This window comes from Ochotona curzoniae, unplaced genomic scaffold (genome assembly GCF_017591425.1).
Source record: "Ochotona curzoniae isolate NIBS_2020 unplaced genomic scaffold, NIBS_Ocur_1.0 contig_3622, whole genome shotgun sequence".
In the NCBI taxonomy this organism is placed as follows: Eukaryota; Metazoa; Chordata; class Mammalia; order Lagomorpha; family Ochotonidae; genus Ochotona; species Ochotona curzoniae.
Window position 1 is genome coordinate 525832 of NW_024465926.1, and position 27918 is coordinate 553749.

At 64.9% G+C, this 27918-nt stretch overlaps 5 protein-coding genes across 10 annotated transcripts; 3 read left to right on the forward strand and 2 right to left on the reverse strand.

Moving 5' to 3' along the window:
- The first annotated feature begins 1076 nt into the window (after nt 1-1076).
- PABPN1L (PABPN1 like, cytoplasmic) lies at nt 1077-3134 on the forward strand. The gene is made up of 7 exons (XM_040982226.1): nt 1077-1373; nt 1527-1662; nt 1787-1854; nt 2194-2300; nt 2378-2465; nt 2780-2925; nt 3045-3134. Exons 1-7 carry the CDS (start codon nt 1137-1139, stop codon nt 3082-3084), a joined length of 822 nt encoding a protein of 273 aa, XP_040838160.1. The 5' UTR covers nt 1077-1136; the 3' UTR covers nt 3085-3134.
- Nucleotides 3135-4359: 1225 nt separating this feature from the next.
- On the reverse strand, nt 4360-6052 carry TRAPPC2L (trafficking protein particle complex subunit 2L). Of its 3 annotated transcripts, none has more exons than XM_040982228.1 (5): nt 5984-6052; nt 5530-5702; nt 5039-5126; nt 4866-4945; nt 4360-4597 (listed from the first exon to the last, which is right to left on the reverse strand). In XM_040982228.1, exons 1-5 carry the CDS (start codon nt 6014-6016, stop codon nt 4552-4554), a joined length of 420 nt encoding a protein of 139 aa, XP_040838162.1. In that variant the 5' UTR covers nt 6017-6052; the 3' UTR covers nt 4360-4551. The 3 variants fall into 3 exon arrangements, with proteins under 3 accessions (XP_040838162.1, XP_040838161.1, XP_040838163.1); XM_040982227.1 differs by having other exon boundaries at nt 4360-4621; nt 5984-6045; XM_040982229.1 differs by having other exon boundaries at nt 5530-5679; nt 5984-6031.
- Nucleotides 6053-6320: 268 nt separating this feature from the next.
- On the forward strand, nt 6321-22369 carry GALNS (galactosamine (N-acetyl)-6-sulfatase). 4 transcript variants are annotated; one of them, XM_040982230.1, is made up of 14 exons: nt 6321-6479; nt 9357-9480; nt 10234-10308; nt 10902-11004; nt 11733-11876; nt 13168-13234; nt 13385-13512; nt 14110-14249; nt 14699-14802; nt 17828-17964; nt 18225-18327; nt 20297-20418; nt 21792-21909; nt 22132-22369. In XM_040982230.1, exons 1-14 carry the CDS (start codon nt 6351-6353, stop codon nt 22216-22218), a joined length of 1581 nt encoding a protein of 526 aa, XP_040838164.1. In that variant the 5' UTR covers nt 6321-6350; the 3' UTR covers nt 22219-22369. The 4 variants fall into 4 exon arrangements, with proteins under 4 accessions (XP_040838164.1, XP_040838165.1, XP_040838166.1 ...); XM_040982231.1 differs by lacking the exons at nt 21792-21909; nt 22132-22369 and adding an exon at nt 20503-20833 and having other exon boundaries at nt 20297-20441; XM_040982232.1 differs by lacking the exons at nt 17828-17964; nt 18225-18327.
- A 104-nt stretch (nt 22370-22473) lies between these two features.
- Nucleotides 22474-23859, forward strand: APRT (adenine phosphoribosyltransferase). The gene is made up of 5 exons (XM_040982235.1): nt 22474-22595; nt 22688-22794; nt 22939-23072; nt 23327-23405; nt 23481-23859. The coding sequence occupies exons 1-5, from the start codon at nt 22516-22518 to the stop codon at nt 23621-23623; spliced, it is 543 nt and encodes a 180-aa protein (XP_040838169.1). The 5' UTR covers nt 22474-22515; the 3' UTR covers nt 23624-23859.
- Nucleotides 23860-23936: 77 nt separating this feature from the next.
- On the reverse strand, nt 23937-26730 carry CDT1 (chromatin licensing and DNA replication factor 1). The gene is made up of 9 exons (XM_040982020.1): nt 26500-26730; nt 26116-26366; nt 25836-26033; nt 25608-25753; nt 25427-25527; nt 25120-25308; nt 24887-25039; nt 24602-24800; nt 23937-24523 (listed from the first exon to the last, which is right to left on the reverse strand). Exons 1-9 carry the CDS (start codon nt 26728-26730, stop codon nt 24360-24362), a joined length of 1632 nt encoding a protein of 543 aa, XP_040837954.1. The 3' UTR covers nt 23937-24359.
- Nucleotides 26731-27918: the final 1188 nt, after the last annotated feature.

Here is a 27918-nt window from a genome sequence, read left to right on the forward strand (position 1 = left end):
CCAAGGGATGCCATCGGCTAACCAGGCCGACTGCTGTGGCTGGTCTGGGCGTGTGAGGCTGTGGAGTCCTGCCTCCCAGGCAGTCATGTGAGCTGCCATTCAAGCACTAAGCCTTCTAAATCCTGACCCTCCCACCCCTGTCTTCAGGACCCGGGAATGGGCACTGGGCTTTTGGGTCCTTGCTGAGGGGGTGCCCCTGGCCTGGAAGAGGAACCCTGAGCAGCTCCTCTGTGGCACCCTCCTCCTGGGTGCTGGTCTGGCTGAGCTCTGGCAGACAGCCTGGGGATGTTAGGAGTCAACACAGGCCCTGTCAGGAAGCTGGGGCCACACAGGCCCAGTGGTTTGCGGGGGGACACGTTCCCTGGCAGAACTCCAATATGGGTGGGGGTTGCCTGCCCAGCTCCCAGGCCCCAGCGCTCCTGGGTAAGCAGTTAACAGTTGAACCTGCTGGGAGGCCTGGGCAGCTGTGGACCCCAGGAAGGACCCTGATCCCTACCTAAGGTGCACTGGCTGGGACCTCCCACCAAGGGGACCCGCAGGCCAAGGGCGTCATGGAAGGCTGGCCTGGGGTCTGCTCCACACAGCCCAGGCTGGCGGTTTCCCACCACACACCCTGACTCTGAGGGTGCCAGCCTCAGGGATGGGTTTCAGCGCCGCCGCCTTCCCAGGGTGGCTCCCGGTCATCCAACTGGGTTCCTTCCCAATCATGTCCCTGGGGCCAGGCGGCCACATCCATAAAGGGGCCCAGAGGCCGTGCCTGTCAGCATGAAATCAACCAGAGTGGACTCTGCAGCTTCCCAGCACGGGCCCAGGGGCCCTCACCACTGTCCACCCGGAAGCCAGGGCCCTGCCTGGTACGACCCGCATCTCCGGCCTCCCGTGGCCCACACTGCCCTCATCCACTTTACTGAATGAAGCCCACTCCCTGCATCTCTGCCTCTTGCTGGTTGCATCCCCTCAAGCCCGCTTCGGTGACTGAAGCCCCCTACTAGCCCAGCCCGCTGCGTGGGTGCCCAGCAGGGGGCGCCTTGCAAGGCCCGACACTCAGCTTTGGCCTCTCAGGGCTCTAGTGGGTGCAGCTGGCCTGGGCGGGAGCTTAAAGCAGAGTGAGCAGGTGCGGCGTGGAGGTGAGCACCATGTGGCCCTTCCTGAGCCGCAAGCTCTTCCCACCGCCGTCTGAGACCTGGCTCCAGGTGGTCTCTTCGGACCCCAAGGCTCAGGGCTGGGGGGCCTGGGGTAGGACTGAGAAGACCCCAGTGGGGGCTGACGCTGGGCACGGGAAGGAGCAGGAGGAGGAAACGGAGGACGATGCCGGCCTGCTGCTGGCCCTGCTGGAGCCGGAGCACCTGGCCCAGTGCCCGGTTCCTGACCAGGTAAGAGCTCCAGCTCTCAGGAGGCCCCAGCCCCAAGGGCGGGAATACAGAGGCTTCTGTTCCGGTGGGCTCCAGTGTGCCTCTGTGGCCTGCAAGGGGCTCGTCCCCCCAGGAGCCCAGGGTTCCTCAGCTGACTGGGCCACGTGTCAGCAGGAGCTGGAGGCCATCAAGCTGAAGCTGTGGGCCATGGAGCAGGCCGAGGAGACGCCAGAGGCACCTGGAGCCGGAGGCGAGGCTGATGAGGAGGAGGATACGCAGGCCAGCCAGCTGCTCAGCTCTGAGACCTCCGGTAGGGGCCAGAGCCTCACCTCCCCCACAATCTTGGAATCAGGCTGGGCCTGGTGGGCCTCCACAGGTGTACTGGATGAGCCCTACTGCCACAATGTGTAGTTCTGAGGCTGCTGTCTCCCTAGGCTGTTCCTTACCCGGGACCCCCAAGGAGAAAGTGGAGGCTGATCACAGGTCCATCTACGTGGGCAACGTGAGTGGCAGGGTCCTTGTCTGTGGGAAGGGCCAGGCTTTTCCACGGGACGGCGGGGTGGTGGCAGCTGAGGGCCCCGCGGGTGTGAGCCACAGCTGGCATGCAACATCCGTATCAGTGCTTGTTGGAGTCCCAGCTGCTGACACCCTTGGGAGACAGCAGACAGCCCCGAGTGCTGGGCCCTGCAGCCATGGCAGAGGCCTGGATGGCACTCCGGGCTCTGGCCCGGCCCAGCCCTGGCTGTTGGATCTCTCCCTGTCACGCTGCCCTGGGTTGAAGCCCTCTCGGGGTTCTCTGCTCCCTGTCTGGGGGCACCCATCTCGGGGTCCCTGTGGGCAGGTGGACTACGGGGGCACTGCCGAGGAGCTGGAGGCCTACTTCAACCATTGTGGCGAGATCCAGCGGGTCACCATCCTGTGCGACAAGTTCTCCGGACACCCTAAGGGGTCGGTGCAGGGCTGTGGCAGGGCCAGGGTGGGCGGCAGCTGGAGCTGGGCCTTCACTCTGTCACCTCTGTCCCCAGCTACGCCTACATAGAGTTTGCCAGTGAGCGTTCTGCCCAGGCTGCTGTGGGGCTGGATGCCAGTGTCTTTCGGGGCCGAGTCATTAAGGTGTGTAGCCCTGGCCCCACAGATCACTGCTTGTCCGTCCACCACCGGTCCTGGAGAGCAGAGAAGGCACAGGTCGGGGTGAGGCAAGCAGGGACCTTCCCCCTGCAGGGGAACCTGTCACCCCTGTGGAGACAGGACGCTGGGGCCCAACTCAGCACAGGACTCTGGACCTGAATTCAGGCAAATGGGCTGATGGGCTGGGGTCTGTCCGTTCCTGCCTGCAAGACCGGGCAGAGAAACCCTGGGAACTTTGCTGAAGGCAGCTTTTGCCCTGGGCGGGGACTTGGAGACCAGCGGAGTCTGTGGTCCTCCAGGTGCTGCCCAAAAGGACCAACTTCCCAGGAATCAGCTCCACGGACCGTGGGGGCCTGCGGCTGCACCACGGCTCCAGAGCGGCGTTTCCCTTCTGCCGCAGCAGCCTCCTGGGCAGGCCTCGCTTCAGACCCCGAGGGCAGAACCGGTGAGTTGGGCATGGTGGGTGCTCCTGGGGAACCAGGCCCCTCCCCAGAGTCCCTGTGAGCCTCCCCTTGTCCCTAGGGTTCTGACAGAGGCCATTCACCTGCCCCCATCCCTTTGCAGGGGCCGGGGGAGAGCATTGCCATGGTTCTCGCCATACTGAGGTGCCCCAACGTCTACAGCCAGACCAGTTACTGCCACAGGGCGGGTGGCAGTGGGTGATGTGACCAGAGCCTCTGCTGCCCTCTGGCGCCCAGCTGGAGGACAGCCCTTGAGGCCCCACAGGGCGCAGCCAGAGTACAGGTCTGCTCTACACTCTGCTGGGCCCTGGGGTCAGTGTGCCCTGGAATGAATCCATTTTAGAGAAACATAAGTGTATGTCTTAGCAGGAATGTGCAACTTATTAAACTTGAGTATCTTTTAAAAGCATGATGGATGCCTCCCCACTGCTGTCCAGGACATGGGTCCACATGTGGCTTGGAGATGTGGCTGAAGGTCCCGGGCAGGGGTCCAGAACCCACCCCACCCACACAAGTGACGGGTATCTGGCAGTGCCCCAGACCTGAGAGGGAGGGGTCCCCACAGTCTTAGGCAGCTGTTAGCACCTGCTGAGCATGGAGATTGCCACATGTCCTGGTTGTTCTGTCAGCTCCCTAAATCCCAGGACACCTGCCCCTTCCCAAGGACCAGAGCAGGCCAGGTGGAAGGCCCTCGGTGTGCCCCCATTACAGGTGAACCCCTGGCAGGGCACAGGCACTGCCTGCCCCTGGACTGAGGTGGCCCAGGGATGGAGGGAGGAGCAGCTGACAGACGCCAGACGCCGCTGTCGGCACACATGGGAACACTCTGCTCCCCATGGGAGCCCCTGACAAGAAACAGTAACAGGGGCTTCTGAAGAGGGCTGCTGCCCCAGGCAGGGGTCTGTCTTCATGCTTCCCAGGCTGAGCCCCTGGAAGGATCTGAGTGGTCACTCCAGGACCAGGCAGGAAGGCTATACCCTGCAGCTTCAGCACTTGGGACCTCCATCAAGTCCCCCAGGCTCTCCTGGAGGCTGGCTGGCTGGCTGGTGAGCTCCCATGCCAGGACTCGCTCCTCAGCATAGCCAGGTGACGCCCACAGCACTCAACCAGTTGGGACCGGTCACAGTCACCTGTCCTGGTACAAGGAGGACAGGGTGTGGGCTATGCTGTAGACGTGGAGGCAGCTGACCAGATGGACTGTACAGGGCACTGGGCCAGGTGCCACCTGAAAGCCAGGCCCAGACAGGAAGGACCCCGCCTCGAGCTGCAGCCCCCAGCTCGAGGCCAGGAGTGTGTCCTACCAATGGGAGGTGAGTAGCCTGTGCCCTCTATCCACACGGCTCAGCAGGGTCACTGCTCCCACTCCAGCCATTCCCCGGCTGTCAGCGGCTCCTCAGGCGCAGAAGGAAAAACAAGTCTCCTCATAAGATGTTTAGTGGGTCAGACCGACGGCTTCCGCCTCAGCTAGCTGCATTGTAGGGGAGAGGTCGCGGAGCCAGCCCGCAGCTCACAGTCAGGGAGAGGCGTCGGGGACCCAGCCCGCAGCCCGCACACACGTGGGGAGAGGCAGCCAGCCCAGCTGTTCTCCTGAGCGATGCCAGAGTCTCAGCTCAGCACACCTGCACCATCATGGAGTTCACCATGTTGTCAAAGACCCTGCCAAGAGAGGCAGTGCAGCAGCTCAGAGGGCGCCCAGCCCAGGACACGGAGTTGAGGCTGGACTCCAGCCCCACCGCCCAGGCAGTAACCCCTCCGCAGCACCCTAGTGGTTTTCCCAGTGGAGCTGGGCCCTTACTGGGCACACATGGAGCATGCAGGGCCAGCCCTGTCCTTCCCACAGTGGCCCAGGCTAGGCCTCCGCAATGAGAAGGCAAAACCGCGGTCCACCCACCCAAAGGGCTGCGTGCTCCCAGGCCTGGCCCACCTGGACTGGATCCGGTCCCCAGGGTTATAGAAGGGGTTGCACATCACATCCGTGTAGGAGTTGTGTAACTTCCGGAACATCTGGAACAAGACCCAGCCACTGTGGGTTAGGCTGCCCTGCGGGGCAAGGCTCCCCACCAGCCCTGGCCCTGTCCCCGCACCCCCCACACTCACACTGCGGATCTCGTTGTCACGAAGGGCAGTGTTGGAAGAGTCAACCACCATGACGAACCTGACCTTGGAATTGGTCACGTAGCCATACCTGCAGGCTCGGTCAGGGAAAACAGGGGACAGTGGGAGGGCAGCGCAAGTTGCAGCAAGTGCCTGGCAGGGTCACCGTCCAGGCCTGACCCCTCGGAGAAGCCCAGCACGCTGCAGAACGGGGGTGGGGCAAAGACAGCGACCGGACAAGCCACAGCACGGCCAGTGGGAGCCGCTGGGATAGACCTAACAAGTCTCTCACCCACCAGCCTTTTGGGGGACACAGCAGAGTCCCCAGTCCCTCGAAGCCCAGACAGGAGCCCCGGACACTCACTGTCCAGGGAACCCAGCCTGCTGTCCCAGGCGTCTTCTGTCAAGGGAGGAGCCTCCATATGCCGGGGCACCCTAACCCGGATTTGCAAGGCTCGGACCCCCAGGAGCCCCGGCCATCCCCGGAAAGATACACCTTGTAGTCCTCTGTGGGATAGAGAAGGCCCAGGTAAAGCTCCCGCTGGTCCACTAGGGCCTTTCCCATGGCCGAGATCTTCTCGTCCACCACGTCCAGGGATGTGTGCACCATGTAGTGGAATTTGAGCTCGCTGTCCGTGGGGGTGCTGCGGATGTACAGAGGGTAATTCTGCAAGAAACAAGGCGTCCCCCGCAGGCTGAGTCAGCACCCGGGACCCCGGCCTGCCGCTCCCCAGCTGGGCACGGCCAGGGAGAGGCCATCGGCCCGGAATTCCGGCAGAGCACAGGGTCGGCCAGGACAGACGGCAGCCGGCCACCGCGGTGGCGTGACGGAGAAGGCCGAGCGGCCCGGGGCTGACACTGCAGGCAGAAGCGGGGGGCCTGGCGGCGCCCATCGCCGAAGCAGTGCCCGGGCCCGAGCAGCCGGGACACTCGCCGCCCCGTACTCACCTCCTTGGCGATCACCGCAATGCACACCGCCATCTTGGAGGCCAAGCGCCTCGGCCGTGTCACGTGACCTGCGCCTGTACGCATCCGTGCGCTCGGGCCCCGCCCCGCCGTCGCTCTGGCAACCCAGGTCCCGCCCCGCCCCGCCCAACGGTCGTTTAGCCAGCCCCGCCCCACCCACCTTCGCTTAGCCAGCCCAGGTCCCGCCCCTCCCGCCGTGGCCCCGCCCCGCCGGCACTCGTCCCCGCCCTCCCGCCGTGGCCACGCCCCGCCGACGCTCAGCCCAGCCCAGGTCCCGCCCCTACGCCGAGGCCACGCCCCCGAGGCCGGGCTGGCTCCCGAGGTGCGGTTGGTGGGCTCGCCGGTTGCCATGGCGGCTCTTGCCGCGGGGAGCGGTTGGTGGCCTCTGCTGCTGCTGCTGCTGCTGCTGGGCGCCGTGGGGCCGGGGAGCACGGGCGCCGCGCGGCCCCCCAACATCCTGCTGCTGCTCATGGACGACGTGAGTGGACACGGGGGACGCTCCTTTCCGGGCCTGGGCGGCGGGTGCAGCGCCCCCGCGTCGCCCTCACTGCGGCCCCGTTAGGCCAAGGGCTCTGACACGCGGGAGACCCACGCACGCGAGGCCGCGCCTCCGTAGGGGGTGGCCGGGGAGGTCGGCGGGAGTCCACGGACCCAGCTCTGGCCGCAGCCCCCCAAGCCATCCCCCAAGGGGGGGGAGAAAATGCCGGAAGAGGAAGAGGAGACCGTTGCCGGGGCCCTGGGTCCCTGAGGAGGGCAGCCTGGCCTGGGGCTCCCCGGCCCTGGGGCTCTGTCCTCACAGATGGCAGTGCTGGCCCAGGAGCCGGACGCAAAGGGGGACCCCGTGGTGCAGCCCCAGGACTGCATGCGCTGCCTGCGGCCCTGCGGGGAAGGCCCCAGCCCGTCCTGAGGGCCAGGGCTGCTGTCAGCTTCCGGGTTTTGAAGCCATGAGGTTTCTTATTTATTTAGAAGACAGTTACAGAGAGGGAAGAGGGCTTTTGGTCTGCCAGTTCACAGATGACTGCAGTGGTCAGGGGTGTGCCACATGGAAGCCAGGGGCCTCCTCCAGACGCCCCCCAGGATGCCCCCGTGGGTGCAACAGCCTCCTGCAGGCCCCCGAGGGTGCCCCCGTGGGTGCAGGGACCTCCTCCAGGCCCCCGAGGGTGTCCCTGTGGGTGCAACGGCCTGCTCCAGGCCCCTGAGGGTGTCCCCGTAGATGCAAGGGCCTCCTCCAGGGCCCCGAGGGTGCCCCCGTAGATGCAAGGGCCTCCTCCAGGCCCCCCCCAGGATGCCCCTGTGGGTGCAGGGGCCTCCTCCAGGCCCCCGAGGGTGCCCCTATGGGTGCAGGGGCCTCAGCATTTGGGAGTCTTCTGCTAGCTTCCCAGGCCATTAGCAGGGAGCTGGATGGGAAGTGGAGTCTCTGGGACTTGAACCGGCAGCTATGTGGGATGCCAGCATTGCGGCCATGCTCTACTTGCTGCACCACAGCCCTGACCCTGTCCTTGTGTTTTGAGAGACAGCTGTGTGTGGCTGGGGGGAGGGCCTCAGCAGTGATGACCCTCTCCCTGGCGGGTCCCCTGCTCCCCAGTGCCTCTGTTTTTGAACTGTGATATCGGGTCATCGAGGTGGCAAGGAACTCATTCCACAGACCTCTCAATGATTCTCTCCAATTAATTAACGTGAGGTTGAAAGAGACCTGTCACTGTTCCACTGGCCACCTGCCTGTAGTGGTCTGGCTGGCCAGGGAGCTGGGTCCTGGTCTCACCACGGGGGTCAGGGACCCAGTGCCACTGCCTTCTGGAGTCCCCGTCCACTCGAGTCAAGAGCCTGGGCTGTGTGGACCATCCCCGGGCACTCATGCAGGCTAAGGGTCTGCACTGGGCTCCAGCTATGGGGCCACATGCCCACCTTGTGTGGTCCTGAGCAGAAAGGCTGTGTGAGTGGCCGCCCTGCGTCCTGACTTGATCCCAGCCATGGTGAGTTGCAGCCTCAGTGTGGACAAGGGCCTGAGGGACCTCCCCGCTCCCTGCCCCAAACCTCCCACTTTTCAGCTGTCCAGCAGGTCCTGGGCACAGGTGGGCAGAAGCACCAGATGTGCAGGCAGGACAGAGGCTCGCATACCCTCCTGGCAGACACTGGCTGTCTGCCGCCATCCCCTGTTCTGAACCAGAGCTCGGCTCCACCCCTCACCCGCTCAGGCCTGCTGCCTGGCACACGCCTGGCCCCTGAAGTGCAAGTGGGACAGTGTTCCCTAAATAACAGAGACGGGATGAAGGCCCTGGGCCCAGGTGGACAGCTCCCAGCCCAGGCTGTGGGGAGCCCGTGTGTCCCTGCGGCCTCAAGTGGACATCAGCTCGATGCCCTGGGCGCCCAGTCTCTGCACCACAGGCTTGGTGCCAGGCCCATGTCCACCGGTGGCTGCATGCCCCCCTCTCTGCCTGCCAGCCGGCTCCCCCTCAGCTGCCATCTCTCTCCTTTCTGACCCCTGTTGTCATCCAGCGGGAACCACACTCGTGACATTTGACGCCCATGTTCTGTGCTGGGGAGCCCGGTTGGGGTCTCTGCTGCTCTGCCTTCCTTCTAGCCAGAGAGGAGAGACGGGTGGGGAGGCCTGCCCTGCCTGGGGGAGCCTCTCCTGGGAGGAGCCATGAGCCAGGGTCTCAGGCCGGTGTGGGAAGTGCCTTGGCCAGGGCTCGCAAGAGTCCCACTGGCTGCCTGGTGTCAGCTGGGGACGGACCCTGCCCGCTGGCCCTGTGTTAGCAGCTGTGAGCCAGGCGGCTGCAGGCCCAGCCTTCAGGTAGCAGTGCTTGCTTCTGGACCCAGCTGGGGATCCTGGGTGTGTGCAGGGCTTATGATGGTGTTGGAGACAGTGGCTTTGAAGCTGCTGTGAGGAGAGCCCAGTGCAACAGCTCAGTGGCTAACCTCACCTTGCAAGTGCCAGGATCCCATATGGGCGCGGGTTCATCTCCTGGCTGCTCCACTTCCCATCCAGCCCCCTGCTAACGGCCTGAGAAGGCGGAGCGTGGGTCCCCATGCTCGCATGAGAGACCTGGAAGAAGCTCCTGGCTCTGGAACAGCCTAATATCAGCTGTTGTGGTCACTGGGGAGTAAACCAGTGGATGGGAGATCTTTGTCTCTCTGTAAATCTGCCTTTCCAATAAAAATAAATAAATCCTTTTTTAAAATTGGAAAAAAAAAAAAAAAAAGCAAGTATGAGGGGCAGACACAGGGTTGGGGTCAGGCCACTGTCCGGAGCCAAAGTGGACAAGTGCTGGCGAACCCACTCACTTGGCTCTGATCCAGGCTCCCACGGTGGGTGCAAAAGGGGCTTACTGTGCCCCTCCTGTTCTCCCTGCAGATGGGCTGGGGTGACCTGGGAGTGAATGGGGAACCCTCCCGAGAGACCCCAAATCTGGACCGGATGGCCGCCGAGGGGACGCTGTTCCCAAACTTCTACTCTGCCAACCCTCTCTGCTCCCCGTGTGAGTTGGGGCTGGCCTGGCATGTCCTGCACACCAGCCTTCTTCCCTCTGCCCTTCCCGGGCACCGAGAGTCATTGACTTGGGTGGGCGTTGTGTGTGTGTGCTCAGTGTGGACAGGCCTTGGTCGCGGTGGGCTTTGTGTGTGTGCTCAGTGTGGACAGGCCTTGGGGTGGGCGTTGTGTGTGTGCTCAGTGTGGACAGGGCCTTGGTCGGTGTGGGCGTTGTGTGTGTGTGTGCTCAGTGTGGACAGGGCCTTGGTCGGTGTGGGTGTTGTGTGTGTGTGTTTAGTGTGGACAGGGCCTTGGGGTGGGCGTTGTGTGTGTGTGCTCAGTGTGGACAGGGCCTTGGGGTGGGCGCTGTGTGTGTGTGTTTAGTGTGGACAGGCCTTGGGGTGGGTGTTGTGTTTGTGCTCAGTGTGGACAACCTTGGGGTGGGCGTTGTGTGTGTGCTCAGTGTGGACAGGGCCTTGGTCGGTGTGGGCGTTGTGTGTGTGTGTGCTCAGTGTGGACAGGGCCTTGGGGTGGGCATTGTGTGTGTGCTCAGTGTGGACAGGGCCTTGGGGTGGGCGTTGTGTGTGTGTGCTTAGTGTGGACAGGCCTTGGGCTGGGTAAGGGCTAACCTTGCTTGGGCGTTGGCCCTTGGAGCCTGATGGGGCTGGCTGTCCTTCGGGGTGGACGCTGGGCTACAGGCCTCTGCAGTGAGGACATGGGGCCAGCAGGGCCTAGTTTTCACTTCCTGTCTTCCCCCCTGCAGCCAGGGCAGCCCTACTCACGGGGCGGCTGCCCATCCGCAACGGTTTCTATACCACCAACGCGCATGCCAGGAATGGTACGTTCCCGCCAGGGATGCCAGCGTGGGTCAGCCCGGGCGCACGTGGCCTCACTGTGTAGTCCCATGTCTGTTTCTGTTGTAACTGATTATGAGAAAAGATTGCCACACACTGGCCAGGGGCTTGTGTGAGAACAGAAGCAGCTCAGCCCTTCGCAACCCATCATCCCTACCCCGCCCCCGGCCACCTCTGCTCTTTCTCCTCCTCCAGGCCTGAGCCCGTCAGGCTGAGGAGCAGGTGGCTCTGACCCCACAGGGAACATTCTGGAAACAGTGCTCATGGGCATGGTGGGCTCTGCAGAGAAGTCCCCTGAACCCCAGTGGCCTGCAGTAGAGGGGAGGACGTGTAGGGAAGCTTGGGAGAGGCCCTCTAGGGGCTGGGCCAGCGTTCTGAGACCCAGGGCCGACCAGGCTGGCAGGAGCACTGAGGCTCCTGGGAAATCCTGGGATGCCACGTGGCTGCATCCGTACCTCACTTTGTCCTCATCCGCCTCTGCGTGTGTGCCTGTGTGTGTGTGTGTGCGCACACATGCCATGCTCTTGGCCTTGTCTGCCTCTGTGTGGGGGTGCTCACATCTGCCTTGCTCCTGCAGCGTACACACCGCAGGAGATTGTGGGCGGCATTCCTGACTCGGAGCTCCTGCTGCCCGAGCTCCTGCGCAAAGCTGGTTACGTCAGCAAGATTGTGGGCAAGTGGTGAGTGTGAGGGTCTGCTTGGCAGGCTCCCAGCAGGAGGTCAGTGCCCTAGGCCAGCTCGGTGGGGTCCCTGCTTGTGGCCAGTGTGTCCTGGGCCTGGCGGGGTCCTGGCTCGTGGTCAGTGCGCCCTGGGCCTGGCGGGGTCCTGGCTCGTGGTCAGTGCGCCCTGGGCCTGGCGGGGTCCTGGCTCGTGGTCAGTGTGTCCTGAGCCTGGCGGGGTCCCTGCTTGGGTGCCAGGGGTTCCCAGTGAGGAAGAAGTTGTGGGTGGGAGGCAGGAGCTCTGGGCCCACCCAGGCTCCCCGGGGCCGCTCCCCTGAGAGCTGCCTGCTACCGCACTGCCTCACACAGCCCCTGGAGGGTGTCTGCCTGCCACAGCCGGAGGAGCACAGGGCAGCTGTGGTGACAGTCACAGAGGTCACATGGCCTGGGCGGTGGAGTCACCTGGGGGAGCCCCCCCAACGCTCCCCTGCCCAGCTCCAGACTGCTGGAGGAGTGAGGGCTGAGCAGTGGCCTGGAGAGAACCTACACACAGCTTGGTGGCCCGGCTGGGGACAGGCAGCAGCTGGCTGTGTTGCAAGCTCGTCCTGCCCACCTGGTGGCTGGGCCCCTGTGTCCACCCCCATCTTGACGTGTCTGGGCTGTTTAGGCTCCTGCTCCATGAGATGTTCTGTGAACATGGACTGGGGGTCCCTGCGGGGCCCCTCAAGTGTCCGGGTTCCCCTTTCTAGGCACCTGGGTCACAGGCCCCAGTTCCACCCCCTGAAGCATGGATTCGATGAGTGGTTTGGATCCCCCAACTGTCACTTTGGACCCTATGACAACAGGGCCAGGCCCAACATCCCTGTGTACAGGGATCAGGAGATGGTTGGCAGGTAACGAGCCCTTCCCGCCCCCATTCCCTGCCCACGCTCCCGCCCCTGGCCGGCCACCCCTGGGCCCAAGGAGCATCCTGTCTCCTTGTGTTTGCGCGAAGGTTGGTTGGAAAGGCAGAGCCACAGAGGGGGAGAGCAGTTCTGCCCACTGCTTTACCCCCCAGATAGTCACAGTAGCCATGGCAAGGCCAGGCGGAGCCCAGAGCTTGCAGCTCTGTCTGGTCTCCTACATGGGCATGGGGCCCAACGCCAGGGCTGTCCTCTGCTGCCCTCACAGGCCGTCAATAGGAGTTGAATGGGAAGGAGAAGCCAGGACCCTCACCCCCGTGCACAAGTGTGAGCTTCTCAGGGGGTTCACTGGCAGGCCTGCTCCAACAGTGGCTGTGTGACCCTTGGCCCCAGGGGCCAGTGGGGGACAGCCGAGTCGCAGGTTGAGGGGCATCTGCCTGCGACCCTGGGTTTCAGCCACAGTGCATGCAGGGGTAGGATTTGAGCTCTAACTTGTGCGCCGGGCCAGAAGCAAGGCCTGGCTGGGTGGATGCGGCCCAAACCCTCACCTGGGTCTGTCTGGGACGTGAGCATCTCCCTGTCTTTCCCCACTTGGTGGGAACTCACAGGCCCGTTGCCCTCAGTCTTATTGATCCAGGACACAAACAAGTAAATTCCCTAGTTGCCTGTGACTGCTGGACCTGGGTGGGGCCTGAGCAGGGCCGCAGCTGGGGGCACTACCAGGTGCCCACAGGGTGGCCGAGAAGTACTGCCTCCCAGGCTGCATTAGCAGGAAGCTCTGAGCCCAGACACTGGCATGCGGGAGCAGGTGTCGGGGGTGGCTCCACCCGTGGGCTCGGTCTGACATCTGTTGGCTCACCTGTTCAGAAGCAGCACAAGGCTCCAGTGCCTGCTGTGGGCCACCTTCAGCTGTGAGCATGTCTCACTCCAGAAGCCCGTGCCCTCACTGTCGCTGCTGCCACAGGTGGACTCCCAGCCTCTTAGCTCGTCCCGCAGGGGCAGCCGGGGCTACAGGCATCACCTGGGGCCATCCCGGCCTCTTAACCTGGTCCCCAGGAACAGCCGGGGCTACAGGCATCACCTGGGGCCATCCCGGCCTCTTAACCTGGTCCCCAGGAACAGCCGGGACTACTGGCGTCACCTGGGGCCACATGGTGCTCCCAGTGTCAGCTCAGGCTTCCACCAGGCCGACTCAGTGGGACATTCGGTCCTACTCAGGGAGACCCAGGAGAGGGGCTCTTTGAGCTAAATCCTGGCTTCTGGTATGTCTGCCCATTTTCAGATTCTATGAAGAATTTCCCATCAATTTAAAGACAGGTGAAGCCAATCTCACTCAGATCTACTTAGAGGTAATGGCAGGCCCAGGGGTACAGGGGCCCGGGCAGAGCGACCGGTGTGGGGTAGACGGGCAGGCCCAGGGGTACAGGGGCCCGGGCAGAGTGACCGGTGTGGGGTAGACGGGCAGGGCCGGGGCAGAGCAGCTGGGGGCTGTTCCACAGGAAGCCCTGGACTTCATTAGGAAGCAGCAGGCACAGGCTCGCCCCTTCTTCCTGTACTGGGCCATCGATGCCACCCATGCGCCTGTTTATGCCTCCAAGCCATTCCTGGGTACCAGTCAGCGAGGGCGGTGAGTCCTAGGCCTGAGACCCTGGTAATGAACTTCAGCTGCCTGCTGGTAACCCCAACCCCACAGTGCCCCCGGGATCAGCTCCTTGGTGTTGACCTCAGGCAGGGGGCTCCAAAGCTGAGTCTTAAGTCAATTGGAGGAAGTTCGTTGGCCATACTTCCATCTCAGGCAGGCTACCTGGGGCCCCCACCACCCGTGTCTCCTGCCCACAGCCCCTGCTGCCCATGTCACCTGCTGCCCGTGTCCCCTGCCCACAGCCCCTGCTGCCCGTGTCCCCTGCCGCCTGCATCTCCTGCCCACAGCCCCACCGCCCGCGTCCCCTGCTGTCCGTGTCACCTGCTGCCTGTGTCCCCTGCCCACAGCCCCTAACGCCCATGTCCCCTGCCCACAGCCCCTGCTGCCCGTGTCCCCTGCCCACAGCCCCTGCTGCCCGTGTCCCCTGCCCACAGCCCCTGCTGCCCGTGTCCCCTGCCCACAGCCCCTGCTGCCCGCGTCCCCTGCTGTCCGTGTCACCTGCTGCCCGTGTCCCCTGCCCACAGCCCCTACCGCCCATGTCCCCTGCCCACAGCCCCTGCTGCCCGTGTCCCCTGCCCACAGGTACGGGGACGCGGTGCGTGAGGTGGATGCCAGCGTTGGGCGGATCCTGCATGTGTTGCAGGAGCTGCGCATTGCGGACAGCTCCTTTGTCTTCTTCACGTCTGACAACGGGGCTGCCCTTATCTCTGCTCCCACACAAGGCAGGTGGCCAGGCTTGCTCATGGCCCCCAGGAGCCTTGGGGTACATGTGGGCCCAGGGCTCCTGGGGACAAAGCCTGTGGGTGCAGCCTGGCCAGGGCCTTCCATCTTCCTGCCTCGGGCAGCTGAGGCTCTGCCAGCTCTTGGGGTGATGCCCCAGGCCCTGGACTCATGTTGGGGAGTGGGCTGCAACCCAGCATCTGGGAAGACCTGCTCCAGGTCCCCAGCACCCCCACCCCGGCTTTGCTGCCTTCCCAAAGCTGCCCATCTTGGAGGGAGGAGCAGGGAGGGGGACCCCCATCTCAAGCTGTGCCGCCCAACACACAGCTGAGGAGACCCCTCCTCACAGAGATGGGGAGCCTTCACAGCAGCAGACCTGCCCCCATCCCGTCTTGAACAGTGACTGCTCCACGCGTGTGACCGCCATCTGACCACTCATGCCCCTTCCCAGGCGGCAGCAACGGCCCGTTCCTGTGTGGGAAGCAAACAACATTTGAGGGCGGAGTCAGGGAGCCTGCCATTGCATGGTGGCCCGGCCACATCCCTGCAGGCCAGGTGAGTGGTCCTGGCCAGAAACAGGTGCCCGTCCTTGCTCACCCTACAAGTGCTTGGCCAGGCTCAAGGAAGAAGCCAGGGACCCATGTGGGCATCAGGGGCCAAGTAACCTGAACCGCTCCCTCTGTCTCAGCTGTGTCAGTGGAACCAGCAGAGTAGCTGGACTCAGTCTAGGCCTGCGTGTATGACATCCCCACCACCAGCCCTCATGTGGGGTTCCCTGCCCCCCAGCACCTTGAATGTTATGTGTCCCCGCTGGCAGCCTGACCCTTGTGTAGGCTGCAGCGTCCCTGCCAGCGTCCTGGCCCTTGCGTGCCCCCGGGTACCCTGGCTGCTCGCGTGCCCCCGGGTACCCTGGCTGCTCGCGTGCCCCTGGGTACCCTGGCTGCTCGCGTCCCCCGGGTACCCTGGCTGCTCACGTCCCCCGGGTACCCTGGCTGCTCGCGTGCCCCCGGGTACCCTGGCTGCTCGTGTCCCCCCGGGTACCCTGGCTGCTCGTGTCCCCCCGGGTACCCTGGCTGCTCACGTGCCCCCGGGTACCCTGGCTGCTCGCGTCCCCCCGGGTACCCTGGCTGCTCGCATGCCCCTGGGTACCCTGGCTGCTCGTGTCCCCCCGGGTACCCTGGCTGCTCGCGCCCCCCGGGTACCCTGGCTGCTCGTGTCCCCCGGGTACCCTGGCTGCTCGCGTGCCCCCGGGTACCCTGGCTGCTCGCGTGCCCCCGGGTACCCTGGCTGCTCGTGTCCCCCCGGGTATCCTGGCTGCTGAGCCACTGCCCACCGTCAGTGCAGTGTCAGGCTCAGGATCTGTTCTCTGAGGCGGATCTCACCAGGCCAGTGTGATGTGGGTGCAGGCTGTGAGAATGGAGTGGCCACCCCAACCTGACCCCACGTTCCACTGGGAAGTGTCCAGCGGGGCCTCACGATGCTGACACGTCTCAGGCCTGGGTGGAGAGGTTCATGTCCGTTGTGGGCACCTCACTCTAGTTGAAGATTTGTTTATTTGGTGGTTCACTCCCCACATACCTGTAACACAGAGCTGGGCCTGGCTGAAGGCTTGAACCCACACTCCCTTTGGGTCTCCCGCTTGGGTGCCAGGGCCGAGGCACTTGGGCCGTCCTCGGCAGCCTTCTCAGGCCGTTGGCCTAGGTGGATGGGAAGTGGGGCAGCACTCATGAGACGCCAGTGCAGCAGGTGGAGGCTTGACTGGCTGTGCCTGGTTGGCCTCCTGGTGCTTCCTTGACTAGCCCGGGTCCTGCCGTCTGTGCCCTGGGAGGCAGGGCGTCCCTGCACTTGCGAGTTGAGCTGAGGCCTGGTGGCTGTAGAGCCGCTTCCTCTGTGGGCTGTGGGAAGAGCTCATTTCCCATTATGTCCTGTTGTGGAGGTGGCTCATGTCCTTTGCATACCCTCACAGCCAGCTGGCCGCTCTCCGTCTTCCCCTTTCCTCCTAGTGTGGGCCAGCCCTGTATTCAGGTCAGCTGTGTGGAGGACATGTGAGCGTTGCCCATGAGTGAGTGTTGCTGCTAACCACAGGCTCCCCACATTCCTGCACACCCAACTTCCCTGCCCATGTGACAGCGTCTCAGGCTCCAGCTGTGCCCCATAGCCACTACTTCATAGTGGGTACAGCAGGGTGACAGTGACCCCATGGGGACCCTGACGCTGACGGGGACCGAGACACAGCTGCCCTGAGGGGACCCTGGTGCCCATGGGGACCGAGACACAGCTGCCCTGAGGGGACTGTGGTGCCCACGGGGACCGAGACACAGCTGCCCTGAGGGGACCCTGGTGCCCACGGGGACCGAGACACAGCTGCCCTGAGGGGACCCTGGTGCCCACGGGGACCGAGACACAGCTGCCCTGAGGGGACCCTGGTGCCCATGGGGACCGAGACACAGCTGCCCTGAGGGGACCCTGGTGCCCACGGGGACCGAGACACAGCTGCCCTGAGGGGACCCTGGTGCCCACGGGGACCGAGACACAGCTGCCCTGAGGGGACCCTGGTGCCCACGGGGACTGAGACACAGCTGCCCCGAGGGGACTTTGGTGATCACACTTTCCCACCAGCCCTGTGAGCTCCAAGCTGAGTGGGTCCATGGCGGTGTCAGGTGCACTGGTCACCGTGAGGGGTCTCAGTAGATGGTCTGCATGGGTCCTGATGCTCTGCTTTGCTGCCTCCAGCAGGATCAGCCTTGGATCCTGAGCTGAGCCTGGGGTGCAGGTGATGGAGCCCAGGCTTCTTGCAACTGAGGCTGCCCCTCACCCGGGGTGCCAGCTGGGGGTGGGGTCCCCAAGGCCCCTGAGGCTCAGAGTCCCAGAGCCTGGCTCCACTCCAGCCTCCTGCTGCAGCACACCGTGGGAGGCAGCCATGATAACCCAAGTGGGAGAGCAGATGGCGTTTGCAGGCAGTGAGGCAGCGGAGGGACAGGATCTGTCTCTTGCTTCCTTGCCAAGCGAATAGACTGACGGAATGGCAGCTTGGGGCCCAGCACCTCTGGATGCCCCGCCCACTGCCCATGCACATGGCCTGAAGGCCAGAGAGGCTCGCTGTGGTCACTGCCAGCCGTCGGTGACCTACCTCCGCTCTGCTGGGACATAAGTGGGGGAAGGTTAGGCATGTGTGGCTGGGCCAACAGACCCTGCAGCTGTCCACCCCTCGTTCTCTGAGTGGTGCTGCCAACTAGCCCCCTTGGTGGGCAGCTGTCCCCTTGATCCCAGTCAGTCTGGCTGTACCTCCACTATGCTCATTGCTGCCTGGGGCCCTGGACCTTCCCCACCTGTGTCCTTGGGTAAGCTGTAGAGCTAATGGTGGCCTCAGGGTATCTGGGGACGCTCCTGGTATCTCCCAGGGCAGGCTTCGTCTCCACAGCGAGCAGAGCCAAGCCATGAGGGGCCTCAGGGTGGGCAAGTGCAACCTCGGATCCTGCCACACACGGGCTCTGGGCTTGTGGGCACACGTGCACACACACAGCCCAGCTGTGTTTGGCCTCAGCAGCACTGTCCCAGTGAGTCTGCGTGTCCATCCCAGGTGAGCCACCAGCTGGGCAGCCTGATGGACCTGTTTACCACCAGCCTGGCTCTCGCGGGCATAAAGCCACCCAGCGACAGGGTAATTGATGGCCTGGACCTGCTCCCTGCTGCCCTGCATGGCCAGCTGACACACAGGTTGGTGGTGGACACATGGCATCAGCTGCCGTGGTGGGAGGAAATGGGATGGGCACTTTTGTTTCTTTCAAAATTCCTCACTTTTCTCTTGGGAAACTTGGCCCAGAGAATTGTTAGCAACTGGCAGGGAAGCTGCTGGCACCCACCTTTCCCGGAGGGACCCCCACTGCTGTCTCTGAGCTACACAACCCAGGGTGAAGGCCTTCTGGAGGGAGCCTGCGGCTCAGCCAGCTGTGTCCTGTGCCTCCTTGCCCCCCCAGGCCGATATTCCATTACCGTGGCAACACCCTGATGGCGGTCACTCTTGGCCAGTACAAGGCCCACCTGTGGACATGGACCAACTCCTGGGAGGAGTTCAGACAGGTACAGGGCTCACGTGTGGGTACCAGGGGCAGGTCTGGGCACCAGCTTGACCACTGGTCCTGGGCCTCTGAGCAGCCACACTGCCTCCACTGGTGTGTCCCCTCCATGCTCCCCACTGCCCTCACCTCACATGGAGTCCCGGCCTTGGCGGGGGCAAGCATGAAGGCTGGGCCTGCTGTGGGGCACTGGAGCCACTCTGCCTGGGTGACAGCAGAGTTTTGTGACACAGCCTTCCTGTGCTACCTCAACACACGGAGCCCCGCTTCACACCACCTCCCTGCCAGTGAGGGCTGTGCGACATCTGCATGTGTGTGCACACAGCCCACCCACTTGAGGGTGCGAGGCCTTCAGCCCTGGGCCTGGGGTATTCCAGCTGGCATAGCTCACTGTGTTCCTCACTGCCGCTCAGGCCCTCGTGCCCAGTATCAAGGTCTGCAGGTCAGGACAAACCCAGAAATTTGCCCATGAAGCTGACCTTGTCTCAGGGCGCTCAGTGCAGAGGCCAGGCTAGGTCAGCTGGGTGGAAGCTTCACCCGGACTGGAGCTCCCGGCTGGGCTGAACGAGCAGGGCACACCTTAGGTCTTGTTCTGCACCGTCTCCTGGGACCGTCCTCAGCCTGCCTGACTGGGCCTCCCAGGGTCATATTCAGCTTGCCTTTCCCCATGGGGCGTCAGAACAGCTGGCTTGTGCTCTTGCTTGCCCTGGGTTCCTCCAGGGCTGAGAGGGGTAACTGGATCCTATGGGGGGCCTGGATGGCAGTGTGGGGTCCTTGCGCCCTCCTGGGGCAGTGGCTGGCGAGACCCAGTCCAGCCTGCCAGGCTGCAGCCCAGAGTTCCCAGGGGCTCCTGCCTGAGCCCAGAAGGTTCTGCAGGCACAGCAGGGCATGGGCCAGCTGGTGTTGACCCTAATGTTTGTACTGGGCTGGCAGGTGTTGGGAGACTGTGCAGACCTCTGCATGGGGTCCCCCGCTCTCCCTACCCCTTCAAGAGATACCCCAAACTCCTGTGCCTCTGTGAGGAATATGGGGTGTGGCCCTGCTGCCTGCTGAAGCTAAGAGGGACCCTGGGCCTGCTCTCCTGGCTGCATCACCCCGGTGTCTCAGGGCCAGGCTCACTGCGGGAGAAGCCTGTGCTCATGGGCAGGCTCTTACCCGGCCCAGCTGAATGGCATCCAGGTGGAGAAGTGTGGGCTCAGTGCAGGGTGTCCCCCAGGCTGCAGTTCGTGTCAGTTGGGGCGCAGCCCCAGCAAGCAGCTTCTGCTTTGCAGGCATGATCTGCTCCATAGGAAATGGTCCGGCCAGCTGACACTACGGACTGGCAGCTGTGGTCCCCAGCACAGGCTCACTTGCTAGTCTGCCCGTGGCACACCTTGGGGCAAGCCCTCGGGCACCTGAGGGTGTTGGAGGATTGGTCCTCAGATCCCTCGGGGAACCACAGATGCCCACAGGGCCTCAGAATTGCACTGGGGCCTGGACATGATGAGGCTGCCTGGATGGGGCACTGAGCAGGGTAGCACTCGGCTGCCTGGATTTTGTTTGAAAGAAGGAGAGACAGAGACCCTGACACTCCTCAGATGGCTGCAGCAGCCTGAGCTGTGCCGATCCGAAGCCTGCACGCACATGAGAGCTTCTCCCATGTGAGTGTAGAGTCCCAAGACATTTGGCCATCCTCCACTACTTTTCCAGGCCACAGGCAGGGAGCTGGATGGGAAGTGGAGCAACTGGGACATGAACTGGTACCCAGATGAGATTCTGTTACTTGCAAGGGAAGAATTAACCAATTGAGCAAATCACGCTGGGCCCTCTGGATCCTTAAGGAACTCAGCTGGTGACCCCTCCTTCCTGAGGTGTCAGTGATAGCTCCTCAGCCCCCCCCCACAGGGCCTGCAGCAGACATGACTCCCCCTCGACCCCATGCAGGGACTCTATGTCAGGGGGTCGTGCTCACTGCCTTCACTGACTCCCCACAGGGCATTGACTTCTGCCCTGGGCAGGACATTCCAGGGGTCACGACCCACACCCAGGAGGAGCACACAAAGCTGCCCCTGATCTTCCACCTGGGCCGAGACCCTGGGGAGAGGTACCCGCTCAGGTGAGCTGAGGAATGGGGGAGAGGTGCCCGCTCACTGAGCCGAGGGATGGGGGAGGTGCCCGCTCACTGAGCGATGGGGGAGAGGGCCCTCGTAGCCACACTGAGCACATTTGCTAGGCTCAAGCACCCTGTAACTGGCTTCATCAAGGACGATCCTGTTCTGGCACTTTGTGGGCCTCTGAGCACCTGCCCCTGGCTGCCCCTGCCATGTCACAGGGTTCCCTCAGCAGAGGTACAAGTGTCAGGTGTCTTCTCGCCCAGACGGGGCAGGCAGAGTCCATGGCTACCCTTCTTGTGCTCACATGTCCATTCCTGCCTCGGGGGAGGGGAGAGTCAGGGGCAGGATTGCCCTGGGAGGCCACGACCTGTCAGAAGTGGCCAAGTGGAGGTCAGGTCAGGCTGTCTGCACCCCTACTGGGCTGTGGTGCCAGTGCTGGGGGGCTCTGGTGTGTAGGTCCCCTTGCATGCCCCATCTGTACCCTCTGTTCTTGAGATACAGTGACAATGCAAGAGAGAAGGGGGTGGATACACGGGTCAGCACGTGAGGGGCAGCTCTCCCGGAGCCAGGGGAGCCAGAGGCAGGAGGGGCTGCCCGCCCATCCCTGTCATTGGGGCCAGATGTCCCTGAAGTGGCCTTTCTGGACAAGTCAGAAGTGCAGAGCCGGCCATAACCATGAGCACATCCACTCCATGGGACGGGGCAGGATGAATGGGCTCTCGGGATGTGCTAGCCACGGAGCCCTGCCTGGACATGGATTCCTGAGGCCCTGCTTTGGAGTGAGTGGGCGCAGGGCCCAGGCCCACTTGGAACCCACCAGTGGCCCCAGAGAGTGCCCAGGAAGTCGGGGCAGCCCCATATCTGGCCATGGCCTGGGACTCTGGGAAGCTCATAGAGCATGTGGAGCCTGAACAGGACCCTGGGCCCATGTGGGCCAGGCTGCTTCCCAGGAGAAGGGGGTCCCTGTGCAGGGGACAGCACAGCCATACCCACAGCCCCTTTCTGGTTGCTGGGTCGCCGGGTGCTCCCTTGCCCACAGCTTGGTAGTTGGGCCTCAGGTTCCTCTCTGCCTACGGGAACTAGAGAAGCTACGGGGCGCCTAATGACGTGGCTAGCAGGTCTGGATTGAGGATGTAGCCATGGTTGGTCTGGATCTGTGTGCTCACTGGCAGCTCTGGAAAGGGTTGGTGCCTGTGGCAGCCTTGTGGCCCACCATGGTGCAACAGGACAGGAAGTGCCAGGCAGAGCCAAGGACAAGCTGCACACGTGTCAGTGCTATCTTGCTGAGGACCGAGCAGGGGACACTGCTCACGCGGCCCACGCCGGGCGCTGTGTCCTAGGCTGGGCCGGGCTCACACTGCTCTCGCCTTCTCAGCTTCACCAGCAGTGAGTACCGGGAGGCCCTGCGCAAGGTGGGCCCAGTGGTGCAGCAGCACCAGGAGACCTTGGTCCCTGGGCAGCCCCAACTCAACGTGTGCAACCGCGCAGTCATGGTGAGTGGGCCAGGTGCGTCCCGAGCACCAGGCCGAGGGGCGGACGGAGAGAGGAGCGTTCTCTGAGGTGGACTCCGGGGCCCAGGCCCTCCCACCACGACCGGGAAGAGCTGGGCCGAGGAACCTTGGGGTGTGTGGAGGGTGGGGGCGGCGGTGGGGCTGCTTCCGGTGGTGTAGAGTCCCTGGCGCCTGCTGACTGCTCTTCGGCCTTCTCCTTCCCAGAACTGGGCGCCCCCCGGCTGTGAGAAGTTAGGCAAGTGCCTGCCGCCGCCCTCATCGGCCCCGGAGAAGTGCCCCTGGCCGCACTAGCACCGCAGAGCCCGGCCCAGGCGTCGCGGGGCGCTGGGCTCCCGCCGGCCCGACCCCCAGCGGGATCCCGAGCTCCGGCCTGGGCGCACGCGCTGCGGCGGGTGATGACCTTAGCCTGCCTCGCCCTCCCCAGGGCGCTGCCGCCCCCCGCCCCGCCCGCGCTGCGCTCGGCGGGCGATCCAATAAAAGTGGCGTTGGAGCTGGCTCCGCCTTGGGGTGTGTGTTTCGGAAGGGGCGGGACGGAGCGGTGCGAACGGAGCCGGGCTTCCCTGCGCACTCGCTGGCGCGCACGCAGCCATGGCGGACCCCGAGCTGGAGCTGGTGGCGCGGCGGGTCCGCGCCTTCCCCGACTTCCCGGTGCCGGGCGTGCTGTTCAGGTGCGGGCTGCGGGGGTCGCGGGACTGTGGGGCGGCGGGACTGTGGGGCTGCGGGGGCCGCGGGGTTACCGGCCTGTCTTCCCCTGGCGCAGGGACATCTCGCCGCTCCTAAAGGACCCCGACTCCTTCCGCGCCTCCATCCGCCTCCTGGCTCGGCATCTGAAGGAGACGCACGGCGGTGGCATCGACTACATCGCAGGCGAGTGTGGGGCCGCGCACTGCGTCGCGTCCCGCCCTGGCGAGCTCGTGCTGAGCGCTTGCTCTGCGTCCGCGGGGCCATCCTGAGCCAAGGGCCCCGCAGTGGGACCTCCCGTGCTTACCGACACCCCCTTCACCCCGACAGGCCTGGACTCGCGGGGCTTCCTGTTCGGCCCTTCCCTGGCGCAGGAGCTGGGCCTGGGCTTCGTGCTCATCCGCAAGCGTGGGAAGCTGCCGGGCCCTACCTTGTCAGCCTCGTACGCGCTGGAGTATGGGGAGGTGAGCGTGGGGAAGGCTGGAGTGTGGGGATACGGGGTGGGGAATGCTGGAGTGTGGGGAGGCGAGCATGGGGTAGTGAGGAGGTGAGCCAGGGGTACGGGGAGGGGAACGCTGGAGTACAGGGAGGGGAGCAGGGAAGTGGACGCGGGTTACTGTTGGGACTGGCCTGGGAGACTCCAGATGGAGCTACTCTGAGTACAGCAGTGGGCACCTGCGTGGGCAAAGATGCAGCCATGTCCACTTCTGGCCCACAGGCTGAGCTGGAGATCCAGAAGGACGCCCTTGAGCCTGGACAGAAGGTGGTCATTGTGGATGACCTGTTGGCTACTGGAGGTGAGGGGCCTCCCCGGGGAGACGGGTGTGGGTGCCTCTGGGGGCCCTTGCTGCACTCCGTTCCCTCCCCCACAGGGACCATGCGGGCAGCCTGTGAGCTGCTGGGCCAGCTGCAGGCCGAGGTGCTGGAGTGCGTGAGCCTAGTGGAGCTGACCACGCTGCGGGGCCGCGACAAGCTGCAGCCAGTGCGGGTCTTCTCCCTGCTGCAGTATGACTGAGGGCAGCCAGAGCCTGTCACAGACCAGGATCCCCAGAAGGGGAGCCTGCAGCACAGCCTCTGCAAGTTGGGGAACAAAGCCCAGTGGCCCTGCCTTTCTCCCAGCCCCCTGGGCAGGTTCTGATCTTGCTCCGGGCTCAGGCCCCATGCAGTAGCAGCCCTGTGTGCCGGTTCACGTCCCAGCCTCTGGTCTGGGAAAGCAGAGGACGCCGCCTCAAGGCCTCAGAGATGCCCAGCTTGGGGAAAGAAGTCCGCACAGGGTGCTTGCCTTGTGTGTAGTTGCCTTTCCAATAAAAGTAAAATTTTAAGAAAGCTGCTGTCATCAACCTTTATTAACCCTCACATAAGGAGCCTTGCAAACAAGCAACCTCACTGAAGGTTGGGTCTCCGGAGGCAGGAATGATTAAAAACACAAGCAGTGGGGGGCCTGCTTGTTAGTGTTTCAGCCCGAGCACCTATGATCCTCGCTCACACTTGGTCCTGTCCATCAAATCCAGCCATCAGGTGCGTGTGCACTAGCTTCCAGAAGGTTCCTGCCAGCAGGGAGGAGCAGCACTGGTGGAGTTGGCCCGGACCCAGACTCGGAAGTAGCTCTGTAATGACGCGCAGCAGTCCCTGCCAGCACAGCTGCCACCGCCTCCAACCTGTGCAGGGTCCCATGGCGAGGCAGTCCACAGCCCTGGTCCAGACACGGGTGGGAGCAAAGCGCCCAACACAGGGAGGCCTGGGGCTGCAGCTCACAGCCCCTCCTCCACACGGGCCTGGTGGGCCAGCCGGGCAGACACGCCGGCCAGGTCAGCAGCCTTGTCCAGCTTGATGTAGGTGTCCGCGCGGACGCGGTGCAGACTCAGCCAGTCGGGCAGCAGCTCGGACAGCAGCAGCACGCACTGCTCCATCTCCCCTGCGGAGGGCACCTGTGAGTGGGCAGCTCAGGCCTGAGGCACCCCGGCCCAGGACACCCTCCTGCCCCACCGCCTACCGGGACTGGTGCTGCCACAGCTGTCCTGTAGCCGATCACAGGCCACCTGCATGGAGAGCGCCGGCTTGCGCTCGGCCACGAACACGGCGCGCAGCACACGGGCCAGCTCAGGGAGCCGCTCCAGCCGCCGCAGCCGCTGCTCCTGCTCTGGGCACCGCGTCATCTGTGCCAGGCGCTTCTGCAGCTCCTTGGCACGCACCTGCAGCAGGTACCAACAGGGCAGGTCAGCACAGAGGTTCAGCTCTCGGGGGCCCGCATCTCCCTGGCGGTGGACTTGAGACCCACCCGCTCCAGCAGTGACTGGGACACCCCTTTCAGGGCACTGGGAGAGACTGGAGGCGGCGTGGCTGGTGGGGTGGCGGGCAGGGCCAAGATGGCAGGCTCGGGGCTGCTGGGTTCAGCTGAGCGCAGAGCAAGGTCACGCAGGGCCTTGTCCATCTGCAGGATGGGTAGGTGAGAGGTCAGGGAAGGCCAGCCAAGGGACCCGGTGTGCCCAGTACAGCCACTCTGCGCCTTACCCTGGGTGACATGAAGCTGCGGGCACGAGCCAGCACCTCCTGGGCAGTGCTGGGCCTCTGGGCAGCAGGTGGCTGGGGCAGCTCGGCTGGCTCGATGTCGGGCACCTCATCCACATTGAAGTGTGGGTGCCAGCGTCTCAGCATCTCCTCGGGCACTGCCATCGGGGGGTTCAGGTTGGCCAGGAAGGCCTGCAGGACAAGGGCAGCCATGGGGCGGGGCGCTGGCCGCGGCTCACAGCACCACGCCCCAGCCCTCACCTGCCCAGGAGGCACCAGGAGGCTGCTGCACAGCCATGCGGGTGTTCACCTTGTGGTGCTCCTGGACGCGCCGCAGCAGGTTCTGGCCGAAGATCTGTCGCCGCTGCAGCAGGCAGGTGGCCGTGAACGGGGGTGCTGTGCTGTTGGCTCCTGCAAAGACAGCACGGCCTGAGCCCCCGTCTGCCCCGGCCCCCGGCCCACGACCCCCCTGCCAGTGGTAGGAGGCTCACCCTGGCCGAGCAGCGGCTCCACAGTGAGCTGGTATTGCGACCTGCTGACCCCGTCCCTGAAGGTGGGCACGTTCTGCTCCTGGCGGAAGCGGTAGCCCTCGGGATACACGGTCCGGATCTGGCCCACGTTGCGCTCCTCGAAGCGCCTGTGGGAAAGGCCCGGGTCAGGATGAGGGTCGTGGCCACCGCTTGCGAGGGCAGGGCGGTCCAGCCCTGGGACCCACTCACTTGTGCATCATGTCCTGGACGCCCCGCTGGACCTTGGCGAAGGTGGCGGTCTCGGAGCGGTTGTGCAGCATGGCCACTATGGTGTCCATGCTGCGGAACATCTCGGCCAGCACTTGGTACTTGTAGGGCAGCACGAGGCCCGGGGCGCCCGGCTGGGCCAGGGCATGGAAGCGCTGGTAGGCGGGCGCCTGCGAGCCGCTGCGGGGAGAGGGGGTGGGCTGCTGAGGGGTGCGGGACTCCCAGCCTCGAGCCGCGCGCCGTCCCACCAGCACACACTCACCTGGGCGGCTCGTCCCCATCCTGCGCCTTGGGCGCGCTGGGCTCGGCAGCGGCCTCCGGGGCACTGGCCTGCAGCGCGCGCGCCCTTGCCCCCAGCGCCCGCGCCCGCCGCAGACAAGCCCGGAGCTCCGACGCGCTGTACTTGGCCTTGGCGGGCTTGGCTGCGGGGGCCGCCTTGGGGGGCTGGGGACAGGCCTCCCGCGAGTCCTGGGCCACCGCCGGGGGGCTGTCCGGGGAGCCGGTGCCGGGGACCTGTCGCGGGCCGAGAGGGGCGCAGGTCAGGGCCGAGGCGGTCAGCTCCCGGAAGGAGCTGGGCGCGCTGGGCAGAGTCCCTCCCCGGCTGCCAGGGACCCCGGCACGGTGCGCCCCGCACCCCCGCGCTCACCGGGGCCGGCAGCCGCAGCCTCCTGCGCGCGGGCGGCGCCGACTCCTCGCTGGACTCGAGGGACCGGCGCGCGCGCTTGCGGCCGCTGCCTGGGACCGGAGGGCCGGTCGGCGGAGACAGCCTGGCGAGCTTGGCGGGGCTCGGGGTGCGGCAGGCCGCCTTGGCCCGCAGCGGCGCGCCGGGCACCGGGCGGCGGCGCGCGAAGAAGTCGGTGAGGCGGCGCTGCGCCATGGCGGGAGCCGGACGGGAGACGACCAAGGTGGCGGCGGCGGAAGCGGCGGGACGCGCGCTTCCCGCGGATTTTCGCGCGCTCCCCGGCCCCGCCTCCGCCGTGGGCGCAACCATCGACGGGAAGGGCGCGGGGGAGCCGCGGCAACATGGGCGCGTCCGCGCATGGGCGGCGCTGCGCGCGGGAACGCTCGGCCCGGGCCGCGCAGGCGCGCTCGCTCGGGTCTCGGCCGCGCGCCAGGAGGAAGGTGCTGGCCGGACGGCCTGGGTGGCACCCGGGGAGGGCCGGGAGCGGGAGGACGGAGCGCGGGCCCGGGCGCGTGGCTCGCGGCTGCTCAGGAGTGTCCGGGAGAGTAGCCGCGGGGACGCCGGACCCGAGCCCCGGAGTGCTCGGGGTCGTACACGCGGCGCCTCGTGTCCGAGGTAGCGTGAGAGGGCCCGGGCGCGGTCAGCCCGCTCGCCCCTGTGGAAAAGAGGAACCACACCCCGTCCCCCCGCCGGCCCCGCACCCTGTCCTCCTGCTGACCCCAAACCCCGTCCCCCCGCCGACCCCAAGCGCCCCCTCCCCGGCCGGCCCCAAACCCCGACCTCCTACTGACCCCAAACCCTGGCCTGTCCCCGCCGACCTCGAGTACCCCCTCCCTGGCCGACCCCAAACCCCGTCCCTCTGCTGACCCCAAACCCCGTTCCCCGGCCCCGAGCGCCCCTTCCCCTGCCGGCCCCGTCTCCCTTCCCCCTCCCGCTGACCCCCCCCCCCGCACTTTCCCTGACCACCCACTGTCCCCTCCTGCCGTCCTGTCCCTGGCGACCTCAGTTGCTCAGGTCCTGCCCGGCTGGCTGCCTGTGTAATCTTTTATCTGAGTCTGCGGTTGCAGTTCTGTTATTACAACGGGCAGCCTGACTTATCCCAGGGTTTTGGCCGCCCGCAGGCCAAGCCCTGTGGCCAAGAAGGGGACCTTGGCCCCCCGCAGGCTCCTGCCAGGTGAGGGTGTGAATTGCTGCATCTTGCAGGGTTAGAATGAAAGGGCACGGACCTGCGCAGTAGTGTAGTGGTTAAAGTCCTGGCCTTGCACGCACTGGGATCCCATACGGTCACCGGTTCTAATCCCGGCTGTCCTGCTTCCCATCCAGCTCCCTGCCTGTGGCCCAGGAAAGCAGTCAAGAGTCAGATATATAGAGTGGAGAAGAGAT

Bases quoted from the DNA above. Each gene is read 5' to 3' on its own strand.
- APRT (XM_040982235.1), top strand. From the start codon at position 22,516: ATGGCGGACCCCGAGCTGGAGCTGGTGGCGCGGCGGGTCCGCGCCTTC. The intron at 22,596-22,687 runs GTGCGGGCTGCG...CCCCTGGCGCAG, and splicing joins GTGCCGGGCGTGCTGTTCAG to GGACATCTCGCCGCTCCTAA. The intron at 22,795-22,938 runs GCGAGTGTGGGG...TCACCCCGACAG, and splicing joins TGGCATCGACTACATCGCAG to GCCTGGACTCGCGGGGCTTC.
- GALNS (XM_040982230.1), top strand. From the start codon at position 6,351: ATGGCGGCTCTTGCCGCGGGGAGCGGTTGGTGGCCTCTGCTGCTGCTG. The intron at 11,877-13,167 runs GTAACGAGCCCT...GCCCATTTTCAG, and splicing joins GATCAGGAGATGGTTGGCAG to ATTCTATGAAGAATTTCCCA. The intron at 20,419-21,791 runs GTGAGCTGAGGA...TCGCCTTCTCAG, and splicing joins GGGGAGAGGTACCCGCTCAG to CTTCACCAGCAGTGAGTACC.
- TRAPPC2L (XM_040982227.1), bottom strand. From the start codon at position 6,016: ATGGCGGTGTGCATTGCGGTGATCGCCAAGGAG. The intron at 5,127-5,529 runs GTATCTTTCCGG...CCGAGCCTGCAG, and splicing joins CCCACAGAGGACTACAAGGT to GTATGGCTACGTGACCAATT. The intron at 4,622-4,865 runs GTGGGCCAGGCC...GCGCCCTCTGAG, and splicing joins GGGGACCGGATCCAGTCCAG to CTGCTGCACTGCCTCTCTTG.
- CDT1 (XM_040982020.1), bottom strand. From the start codon at position 26,730: ATGGCGCAGCGCCGCCTCACCGACTTCTTCGCGCGCCGCCGCCCGGTG. The intron at 26,367-26,499 runs GTGAGCGCGGGG...GGCCCGCGACAG, and splicing joins GGCTGCGGCTGCCGGCCCCG to GTCCCCGGCACCGGCTCCCC. The intron at 26,034-26,115 runs GTGAGTGTGTGC...CTCTCCCCGCAG, and splicing joins GATGGGGACGAGCCGCCCAG to CGGCTCGCAGGCGCCCGCCT.
- PABPN1L (XM_040982226.1), top strand. From the start codon at position 1,137: ATGTGGCCCTTCCTGAGCCGCAAGCTCTTCCCACCGCCGTCTGAGACC. The intron at 1,663-1,786 runs GTAGGGGCCAGA...CTGTCTCCCTAG, and splicing joins GCTCAGCTCTGAGACCTCCG to GCTGTTCCTTACCCGGGACC. The intron at 2,466-2,779 runs GTGTGTAGCCCT...GTGGTCCTCCAG, and splicing joins TTCGGGGCCGAGTCATTAAG to GTGCTGCCCAAAAGGACCAA.